Source organism: Sinocyclocheilus rhinocerous, unplaced genomic scaffold, assembly GCF_001515625.1.
Source record: "Sinocyclocheilus rhinocerous isolate Xijiao unplaced genomic scaffold, SAMN03320098_v1.1 scaffold768, whole genome shotgun sequence".
Classification (NCBI taxonomy): Eukaryota; Metazoa; Chordata; class Actinopteri; order Cypriniformes; family Cyprinidae; genus Sinocyclocheilus; species Sinocyclocheilus rhinocerous.
In genome coordinates this window covers 1,130,801-1,142,510 of record NW_015634483.1, presented here as the reverse complement: position 1 = coordinate 1,142,510, position 11,710 = coordinate 1,130,801, and the positions used below count along the sequence as shown (strand labels likewise).

General features: G+C 37.5%; 1 protein-coding gene across 1 annotated transcript in view; it reads left to right on the top strand.

Annotated features, from left to right (window-relative positions):
• The first annotated feature begins 505 nt into the window (after positions 1 to 505).
• Positions 506 to 11,710, top strand: part of LOC107745675 (RUN domain-containing protein 3A-like) — a 14,756-nt gene continuing 3,551 nt past the window's right edge. Inside the window, exons 1-7 of the mRNA XM_016559597.1 lie at positions 506 to 551; positions 686 to 779; positions 3,551 to 3,631; positions 4,432 to 4,594; positions 4,716 to 4,873; positions 10,679 to 10,798; positions 10,957 to 11,051. Of these exons, the coding sequence (XP_016415083.1) occupies positions 506 to 551; positions 686 to 779; positions 3,551 to 3,631; positions 4,432 to 4,594; positions 4,716 to 4,873; positions 10,679 to 10,798; positions 10,957 to 11,051 (757 nt within the window). The remainder of the gene's footprint in view (positions 552 to 685; positions 780 to 3,550; positions 3,632 to 4,431; positions 4,595 to 4,715; positions 4,874 to 10,678; positions 10,799 to 10,956; positions 11,052 to 11,710) is intronic.

The following is an 11,710-nucleotide window of genomic DNA, read 5'->3' as shown; positions in this document are numbered from 1 at the left end:
AGAGTTTCATGCAGTCCGCGATGGCAATGGGTGCACAGTCCAAGAAAGGCTTCTCCAGGAGCATCGCCGTGGAGAGAAAAAACCTCATCACGGTTTGTAGGTGAGTGAGAAGCCTTCAGAAGCCACATAACGTTATGCATGTTGCAATGTTTATGGCCTTCAGCGGAGTCATAAACAGGGATGCGTCCGAAAATATCATTTGCTCTTTTATTTCATTTAGGAAACGCGGCACTAAGCCTGTGTACTGTATGGAGAGGCTTGCTGAAAACAAATGTGACGTTTTCACCATCATCTTAAAGAAATCTGTAGATTCGTTGTTACGTTTCGTCAGGTCTATGACCGACATACATCGTAAACACCGGATTGCTAAAGATCTTTAGTTCCGTTTACTTCGTTATGTGAGTCTATAAGCTAATTATTAAGGGTGTTTTATCAAAGGTGTGTACACAAATTATTTCTGAAACCTGACATTTCACGCAATGTGATTATCTCCGTTCCCCGGATGATGTCGTTGCTTCCTCCCGCTGACGGGGGCCGCTGGGAATCTGCAGGTGAGTGAGAAGCCTTCAGAAGCCACATAACGTTATGCATGTTGCAATGTTTATGGCCTTCAGCGGAGTCATAAACAGGAATGCGTCCGAAAATATGTATTTTTCTGTTTCATCTGTTAATTTAATTCATTTAGAAAATGTGGAGAGGCTTGCTGAAATCAAATGTGACGTTTTCACCGTCATCTTAAAGAAATCTGCGGATTTGGAGGTCTTTGACCGACACACATCGTAAACACTGAATACGAAGGTCTGGATTGCTAAAGATCTTCGGCTAACTTTTGTTTACTTCGCAATGTGAGTCTATAAGCTAATTATTAAGGGTGTTTTATCAAATGTGTGTACACAAATTATTTCTGAAACCTGACATTTCACGCAATGTGATTTATCTCCGTTCCCCGGATGATGTCGTTGCTTCCTCCCGCTGACGGGGGCCGCTGGGAATCTGCTGTGCTGTACAGAGAATAGGGGTCACAATGATCCAAATATAAAATTAGTATACTTATTATTAAAATGCTTACGAAAATCATTGATGTTTTGGATTCACTTTATATTAGGTCAGTCTTTACATTTAAATTAATCATTTGAATTTGATACAAAACATTGTATTTATATTAAAAAAAAACTGTAATTCAAACTTGTAATTTTATTTCTGTAGTTACACATATAATTACACTGTAATACAATAGCAGCAAAGGCTTTTCAGTACAACATGAAGCCTACACAAGTACTCTTTTTGTGATATAAGTGCATGGTAGTTCAGGCACCTAATATAAAGTTTGACCAAGGGTTTTCTCTCCAGCTTCTGGCTGTAATGTCATACGCTGCCTATTGTACTGCAGTGGAGGGCTGTACTGAAAGAGTCATTGTTGTGATCAGAACAATTGATGGTGAAGTCACTGCTGGTTTGGCATTGGCAGGAATAACATTGCTCCATGTATGACTATGCCATATTATGCGTTAAATTAAATTATATTTTGTGTAGTTGTGTGTGGACACTGTAAATGATACAGTATATCTTCTTTCTAAAATGATGTTTTGTCTGTCATGTCTTACTCTGCCTATTGTACTGCTGTGTACTGAAAGAGTCATTGTTGTGACCAGAACAATTGATGGTGAAGTCACTGCTGGTTTTTGGCATTGGCAGGAATGACATTGCTTCATGTATGACTATGCCATATTATGCGTTAAATGAAATTATATTTTGTGTAGTTGTGTGTGGACACTGTAAATTATACAGTATATCTTATTTTTAAAATGATGGCAACAGAATACAAGAAATATGATTATGTTTGGAAGTCACCTGTCCAGTGTATTTCTGTGCCTGCGGCATTCACACAAATTTACAGAGTTTCGATTAATAAAGTGTCATTTTCGCACAATTACTTGAAGAATATTATGTTATGACTTCAAAACAATTTTAATATGCTGGGAGACTGATTGAAAACTGATGCTTTTGAATGTTAGCATCACACATATCGAGCTTCATATCTATGGGTTTTCATAGGCGGTAGGTTTGTAGACTTGAGAGGTGAGGAGCTCCGGTTCGAATCCTGTGCAACTACGGTTGGACAAAACAGTTGAAATCTGCATATAAGGAAGTTCAAATAACACGGTTGCAACAACAAATGTGTTTTTATATCAGTTTTGCATTTGTTAACACTATCGGGTAGGTTTAGGGTTGGGTTTGCTGTAGGGCATATTTCCAACACGATAGAGCATTAACTTTTAGCGACAGTCCCCGGATATTTGAATTCTGAACCGCCGCAATACATACCTGAAGCAACGTAATAAAAACACAGCAATGTGTAGGCTACCTATATCAACGTAATAAAAACGTGCCAGGGTTCACGTATTGAACCCGTGATTTAGCGCCACTCAGTGGACATTTCTCTTTGAAACTGCGGCGAAACGTGCAGTAAGGTACGTAAAAACGGTGGTGCAGAAAAGTATCCAGAGGTAGGCCTACGTATTTTTATGAGACCAGGTTGAAAAACTCATATAAAACATTATGTACTGTAATGTATGTCACTCAGTTGGAAGCAGTTATATTCATGACCTTTCTAAGGATTAAGTAAGTACAGTAGTTACCTATAGATTACCTTGTGAAACCAAGCTTTTTGCTTTTTTTTTTTAAATTATCCCTTGTGAAAAGGAAGTGCACTTGTATTGACTGTGGACTTGCAGTGTACTTGCAGATAATATAATAATACAAAATAATGGCCACTTAAATGCACTTAAAGAGAGTGCGTTTTCATGATCATGTTTCTTAGCACATTTAAGTACACTTTTAAATAGTTCACTTTGTAAAAATGTCAAATTAAAAGTTTGCATTTTAAATTGTTTTAATAATCTTTAAGACATTTATTTTGATGTGTTGTCTAACATACTAAAGAACGTTATTATATGTTATGTTATTCATTTGATCGTACATTTAAAGTTAATATGTTTTTAATGTACTAAATTGCAACTTCATCATACAAATATGTCATTACAAATATATTGAAGTACATGACAGTCAAGTTTCAATAGATATGACATTAAACACAACAATACTATTTCAAAGACAATAAGGATATAGGCTAAGTCCTAGTTAATTGGGTCAAAAACACACTTAAGTTAAACTAATATGATTTGATAAAAAATTACTATAAAATATTTTTACTCAATTGTAAATAAGATGCAGTTAAGTGTCTGAAAATATTACAGTTTGTTTGCACTTTTTTAGTAGTATGCTAAAGTGTACTTCTTTTTCACTTGAGATTTCAATCACGGTCCACAATACGTACAATATACAGTTGAACTTATTGAAAAAAGAAGACACTTTCTTGGATAGTGATAGTAATGAAAAAACAAGTAGAGAAAAAATCCATATGGAATCAGTGGTGTTCTCTAGGTATTGAAGCAAAATGGAAACCAGGTAATTTTTTCCATATTGAAGTACATTGTATTGTTTGTGTTTGTATGGCAGGTTTTCATTGCTGTTCTTTGTTTGTTGTCAGTTTCTGTTTGAAAGGGGAGGCTCTGGATGGGAAGTCTGAGGCTGTTATTGACTACACTCCTTATCTGAAATTTACACAAAGGTGAGGAACATTTATTTCTTACAGTATAACACTGGGGATCTTTCAGGGAATGGTGTGGGCTTTGATGTTTAGATTTTATTTATATCTCTTTGTTCTAGGGCTGCATGATTACTCAAATTTTAATCATATTGTTATTGTTCTCTCGATTAATTATGCATAATTATTGGAACTATTTTCGCACTGGTTATTTATTCTTAAAACGTTGTTTTCATTTGACATTTCCATTAACCTGTGTTGTTCGCATGCATCCACATGACTGGGGTTGCCAGATATTATGAGTTTAACCCCTTAATTTCTCTTCCCAATCTTTCTATTGATTTTTGAGAGAAGCCTCTTACAGTTTTACCATTTTTTATAATGTAGAGAGTGTAGAGAGTCAGTTATAACCATTATTGTGCTGCCCTACTGTATACTAATGGAATGCTTGATATTTATATGGTTTCCTGAAAGAAAGAAATATTTTCTGTTGCTGCTAATACTGCATTATAGTTAGCGGTCAACTGATATCAAATCTGATCCCATTGGAAAATTAATAATATTTTATTATATAAGAAATACACAAAAATTGTTAAAATGTAGTAAATACAATATTCACTCAATATTCAGAAAAAAATGAGTTCAGTAAGATTTTGTTTTAGTAACTGTTCAGACATATTCAGCAAGTTTTTTTGTTAAACTGATTCAAACTGATGACTCATGAGTCATTTTGACCTGGTCAGTGCTGGTCAAATTGACCAAAATCAAGTATTGCTGCTGCTCTGTCTCCATAGCAATGAGATGTTGTGTTGTGTGTGGTTCAGTTATGATTATCTTAGTGACGATGAGGACAGTCAGAGCGTGGACAGCAGTAACAGTGATGACAGTATTGAGCATCCGTACATCCCTCTGGTCACCGATGAGGAGAGCTGGAGGAACAAGTGCCGCAAGATGGAGCAGAGGTTCAAGATCGTCAATGCGCAAAAGGTTAAACACACACACACACATACACATACAGGACAATACAAGATTTACTTTAGTGGGTACGTAACTCTCAAATGAATATGTCATGTGCTAAAGTGTGTGCATTTGTATTATTTGTATTTAGGGGTACCTTGAGGAGCTGGTAAGGCTGCGGGAATCTCAGCTGAAGAATGTGGAGTTGGAGAATAAGAAACTAACAGCTGGACTAGAAGAACTGCAGCTGCAGAGCCAGAAAGAGAAGAGAGAACTGGAGAACATCATTCTGGAGCTGCAGGAACAACTGTGAGAGAAACACACCCACACACCACTGATTCTTGAGACATAGGAAGTTTATGGAATTATTTTAGATTAAACTGTCCAGACATAGTCATTTGGTGAAACATTCTGCTTCTTCCATTCTTCCATGAATTATTCAATATGTATTAAATCTGTCAGATTCAAAAACATGTACTGTCAAAATAAATATGAAAAAACACATTCATATTAATAAATGAACAAATAAATATTTTCATAGAGAATAGAGATTTCATATTCACTTAGCTTCATCTATTATGTTAACTATTTTTTTTTACTATTTGTGTGAAAAAATTTCAGTAACATTTTAGGTTAATCTGCATATGTGTGTATATAAAGAGAACGAGAGAGAGAGAGAGAGAGAAAGTGAGTGAGTGAGAGAGAAATGTCGCTGAAATAGCAGGCTGTCCTGACCTCACTTACAGAGACTGTCAAATGTACACACAGACGCACACACACACACACAGTGTTCCCGTCTGTTCTGACCTCCACTGAATTCTTGTGGTTCATGATGTCACAGGCTCATAGCTTCCAACGTAAGCCCTCTTATTCAGCCTTAGTTTAGATTTGAGAGAGATTCATTGAAACTGGCAAATACCACCTGTTTTGATATGGTTATATTCAAATAGTTGTGCTGTAATACTGTATCTTACAAACCTACAGTGAATATAACTGCATTAGGGCTGCATCAATAGTGAAATTCGAAAACAATTTAAACTTTTTTAGATATAAAAGATTGTATGCTACAATTGAAACAAGCACTCTTATAGATAAAACACCATTACAGGGTTTAATCTTTGTCTAAAGAGGACATCGGATGCCCATTTTCCACAAGTTGGTATGATTCTTTTGAGTCTTCATGAATAGTCTATAACATACTTTTGTTAAAATTCCTAAACAGTAGTGTAAAACAACACCCTTTTTACCTTGTCAAAAACAGCTCTGTTCACAGCGACCCGTTTCGGTGCATGTCCCTTTAAATGATAATGAGCTACTGCTCACCCCACCCCTCTCTTCCGTTCTTGCATTAAAGTCACCATTATTTTTCATGCAGTTATAACTCCCCAAAATGATTTTAAAATACATTTGTAAATGACTTATTAGTTATTAAAGTGCCCCTATTATGGGTAATGAAAGGTTCATATTTTGGTTTTGGGAGTCCCCAACAACAGGTTGACATGCATGCAAGGTCAAAAAACACATTCATTGTCTTATAATATGCATTTATTTTTGCTTTACTTGATCAACGACTCCCAAATGATTCGCTCAACGATTAATTTTTCCAAACCCCTCCTTTGCGTGATGCTAATTGGCAGTGATTGGTCCGATTGGTCTCATTTTCATTTCATCATGCCTGTAACGCCTGATAAAGCAGCCTTTGTAAGTGCAGTGCTGCTTTCTGTACAGCGTTACCGGGGCAACCGTTATTTTTACCACTCCAAAAGCAGCACCTAGTGGCAAAGAATGAATTTGCATTTTCATTCAGACCAACACGAAAAGACCAACAAGTGGCCGGGCAATATGCTAATGTTTCAAGTTGATGTCAACATGAAACAGCTTTGGATTCGTTTTAAAAACGACTCGTTTCAATGATTCAGAGTCGACTCTTTCTTTTGAGAGACAATAACTTTATACACGGTGCACTTTCAGATTTAAAACTTTGCAGGATGTTTTCATTCACTAATTTTAAAAAATCCATAATAGGGGCACTTTTACAAACACCTTTATAAACCCCCTACAAAGGTAGTGTTACCATGTTATCTTTACAGAAAATGTACTCCGTTTGTAATAAGACAATCACCTTAATGCATTTTTCATTATAAACGTGCGGTTATGAATTATATTGAGAAGGTTCTAAACAGAAATGACGACATAATGTTCTCTGAGACTGTTAAAGGTGGGGTAAGTGATTTCTGGTAGCCAATGTTGATATTTCAAATCACCAAAACAAACACGCCCCTACCCTAAAAGGGTCTCGCCCCTATTTTGATAGCTCCGCCCCACACATACGTACACAACCCAGGCAATGAAGTTCTGTGAAACAAGCAAAACCAATGTTACACGTGTCTACACCGGACGCGAGCGGCGTGACAAAATACTATAGAACTCATTATAATCAGTGATGCTGTCTACACTGGATGCGGCGCGGTGCGACACGACAAATCCCTGACAGAACCCTGCTGCTGTGTTCTATTTATGACGTATTGACACAAATTTCAAATGATTTTCAACGGTCGCTTTATCGCGTCCAGTGTAGACAGACTTTAGCTGTTGCGGCGCAGCGCGACATCTGTCGCGCCTGGTGCAGACACGGTGTTACTCACCTATCTAGAAGAAACAAAGCAACCTCGGCGTCCGATCGCAGACCTTCCGCTCCTTGAGTTCTCTCCAGCGCTGGAAAGCTGATCCGATATTTACACGGGTCCTACTTCTTGCCTTATCATAAGCCTTCTTTTGTTCTGCAGACGTTTTCCTCTTTTGTTTTTATCCGCCATCTCTATCTTTCTGTCGCTCGGCTAATGTCCGTCCTGTGCACTGAGTGCTCTCTCCTCTGCATCATGAGTAGACACGCCCCTTACTGCTGATTGGCTACAAGTTTGTTTTGCTACTCGGCCCGACTCAGTTTTCTAAAGCGTTTTTGAAAAAATACATACCCCACCTTTAACTTTAGCCACATTCGTCGTGGAACTTGCCAACTAGCACATTATTAAGAAAGGCGATTTGCAAAGATTCATAAAAAAACTTATACTCACTTCTTCTGGAGGTGAAGCTGGATCACAAACTTCTGGTACCGATCCATCCTTCGGGAACAACTTTTTAGCAAACCTGCTTTGTACTGACCCTCGTTTACAAAGCAGTCTAGTGTAAAATGATTCATGCAAACATAAACGCATTTAGGCAGATCGGGGGGTGCATTCCCTTCAAAAACAAAAGTAATCCTCTGAGTCTTCAGCGGTTCAGATGTCAGGAGCGGAGTTGAGTGGCAACAATTTCCCCTCCGCTCTCCGAGCATTTAATAATCACTCCGCTCCGGGTTCACCATTTCCCAATCCTCGCTCACTGATATCAGAAACACCGCTCCGCCTTCGCTCCATGGCTTAAGTATTTCAGTATGTTTGAAATATCACAGTTCTGTTCATAAACGTATATTAAAATAAAAAAATAAAATGACAGGAGAGTTTCAAAGTGGCTTATTGGAACACTAGTGTGCAAACGTTTTTCCTACCACATGCAAAGCTAATAACATGGTTGTCAGCATTAAAAGGTATAATTGCTGCTTTTTGCAGTGCAAATGTTTGTGATGAAAATAACAGTACGTTTTCGTCAGTTATTTTACCTACGGATCGCTGCATTTCTTACATATTCGAAATTAGAAACAGATGATGTAGCACTGTAAGATTACATTTGTTTGAATGCATTATTGAGAGAGCGATTGTGTGTGAATAAGTGTCGTACCTGTTTAAATCATGCTTTCACCTGAAAATATTCAGTATCTAGAAGGAACAAACAAATTCCTTGAGAACTTTAACTTCCCGCTCAAGTCCATTGCCGTCATCCTAGTCTTCACATTCTTTCTGATTTGAGTGATTCATCTCTATCAAGCTAGCTAAATAGGCTATGTTTAACATTTGAATTCTTGCTAAATATGCAGTTATATTACGGGCCGTTGGCATGAGTTGTACTCGTGATGGAGCGGTGGTGGAGCGACTGAAAACCACAACGCTCCGACTTCTAAAAAATCCGCTCCTCCCTCCATTCAAAAATCACACCGCTCCGCTCACATACTCTGGTCAGGAGTAAATGACGACTGCTATGTTCATTATTACATCCAACATCAAAACACCTCAATTGCTCAGGGCGGGTCTATGCTAAAACGGCAGTGTCCAACAACAGTCGTGGGAGAGGCCTGTGCAAAGTGACGTCAATTTGCCCAGAATCTGTGAATGGCTTGCTCTGAGAAAGTGCTTATGATTTGTGGGGATTTTTAAAAAAAAGCACTGGGTGGATTTTTATCATTATAGGGTGGTTGTGTACACACACCGCCAAGACACATTTAAGTTCAAAGTGAATTTTGCATCCGATGTCCCCTTTAAGGACCAATTCTCACTATTGACTAGTTGCTTATTAGCATGCATATTACTAGCATATTGGCTGTTTATGAGTACTTATAATGCACATATTAATGTGCTATTCTACATGACCATATCCCTACCCCATACCTAAACGTAACAACTACCTTACTATTAATATGCTGCAGATTAGGAGTTTGAGGCAAAAGTCATAGTTAATAGTGAGAATTGGTCCCCAAACTAAAATGTGATCAAAATTTCTTTACTATTTATGTGACTGTTTACGTTTCATAATTCTGTCATAAAATTTTACTACTACTATAAATCTCACCAGAGCCTTGCTGAATTCAGAATAAGTTTAGAAAGAGCACATTCAGAATGACAGAAAACTTTGATATTTCCTTATATTTTAATATAAATATCTGATCACGTTTAACTATTATTAATAATAATAATAATAATAATTATATTATTAGTCATTCAAAGCTAAATCTCATGGCCCTGACAGAGATCTGGATCAAACCAGAGGACACTGCTACACCTGCAGCACTCTCCAATAATTTCTCATTTTCCCACTCCCGCCGTTTGACTGGAAGAGGTGGAGGTACTGGTCTGCTTATCTTTAATGATTGGAAATTTAATCCCTTAATCCTTTAATCTGCTCCACTCTTACATCTTGTTTAGACACTGTCTGCCCCTTGTCTTCCAGACCAGCCCGTACCACCCCTTCTGCCCCTTGGTTATCTGATGTTCTTCGCGAACATCGTTCTAAGCTCAGAGCTGCTGAAAGGGTGTCAGACTTATGTGCCTCTAGAAGCTTGCGTTCTGCAAGTGAACGTCGCTTTATTGTGCCATCCCAAAGAAGCACAAAATCACTTTTACGGACTTTTAAATTAAATGTTCCCTCCGGAAGGAATGACCTGCCCAGCTCAATTCGAGCAGCTGAGTCCTTAGCCATCTTCAAGTATCGGCTAAAAACACATCTCTTCCATCTTTATTTGACCCTCTAACTCTAGCACTCTCTATTCTAATTCTATTCTTTAAAAAAAAAGCACTTGTCCCTTTTAGACTTGCAGTCTATTCATTTGCTGCTTGTTTTCTTTACACTAGCTTGCTCTATTCTTTTTCTATTCTACCTGTTTTCTTTTTATTTATTATATTATTTAAAAACCCTTGCTTATAGCACTTGTATATCATTGCTCTTTTGTTGATTTTGATTGCTTCCATTGTCCTCATTTGTAAGTCACTTTGGATAAAAGCGTCTGCTATATGACTAAATGTAAATGTAAACTAAAAACATGGTTTCTTTTAAAGATTTCTTTTTAAAGTATTTCAATTATTTAATTATATGACATTGATTTATGGTCTGAGAACAGATGATTTTAGGGGTTGTGAAGGATGATGTAATGCCATACTTGTAATAAAATAAGAGTAAATACACTGAAAAAAATGGTAACATAAAAAAGGTAACATCTAAATGAACTAAGTCCACTAAAACTACTTCATATTTGTTAAATCATGTAGAAATAGCTCTTTAAAGTAACAGTTTCAGGTTATTTTGCATTTAGAACATTCTAGTGATAATCTCTTATTCATTTCAAAGTGTTGCTATTTTTAATAGTAATGGGTGCTAAAAACTGTGGCACATACAGTATCGAAGAATCTGTGACACATACTTACCCACTAAGACCATATCATGTTTTTGTCTTTAACTGTATCACAGGACAAGTCTGATTCCAGGCAAATCACATCCACTCTCTAAGGATTTGCCAATCCCTCTTGTTAACCAATGGCCATCACTCCAAAACTACAACAACCAGGAGGACAGGAAACTGTACTACAGGTGATGAGAGGCTCTCTTTTATGTGGGCCAACAGTTTATTCAAAATCCCAGGCATTAGCCCAACAACTGGCTTTTTGAAGTTTGTGTTGCATCTAGAATGTGACACAAATTCAACTGCAAAATACACTTATGCCTTTGGGTCTGTTGTTGTCTTTTAGGGGTAGTTTCCCCAGCCCGGAGCCACATATAAGCCTAACCACAGATTCTCAGAGGATGGAAACGAAACAGAATGGAAAAGCCTGGTGCACAGCAGGTACACCTTAAAATCCACCTACAACAAGTTTAATGTGGTACTGTAGCTTTGTTTTGACTTAGCTGTCTAGTTGGTGGTTGATCAATTGAGCTACTAGCTGTTAGATGGTTAAGCAGGTTTTTGAAGCATTTTGAAGTTTGCCCAAAAGTCTTAACGTTGACAGACTTTTGACTATCAGCATGAGGTGTGGTCCTCTTTACATCTTATTCTGGAAGGAATTACTTAGACAGGAGGAGACTGACAGACCATATTGTGTTTACATTCCGTTTAGTGACACATTTGTATAGAATGGTTGATAATTGATTGACATTGATAATAGATTGGTTACTCATTATAGTAATATATATATAGTCACGTTACGCTGCTGAGGGAACACGCTGGAGTCACAAGGAAACGTTTAACAGTCTTTAATAACGAAACACGGGAGATAATCCACAATAGGTGCTTGAGCCAACACGCGTAGAGAACGAGTAGATCTGACAAAGTAAAAACGGGAAACAAAACGGAGGGTAAACACACGGAGGTTACTATTTTGGTCAGGTCTTCTGTCACGTTACGCTGCTGAAGGAACATGCTGGAGTCACGAGGAAACGTTTAAAAGTCTTTAATAACGAAACACAGGAGATAATCCACAATAGGAGCTTGAGCCAACACACGTA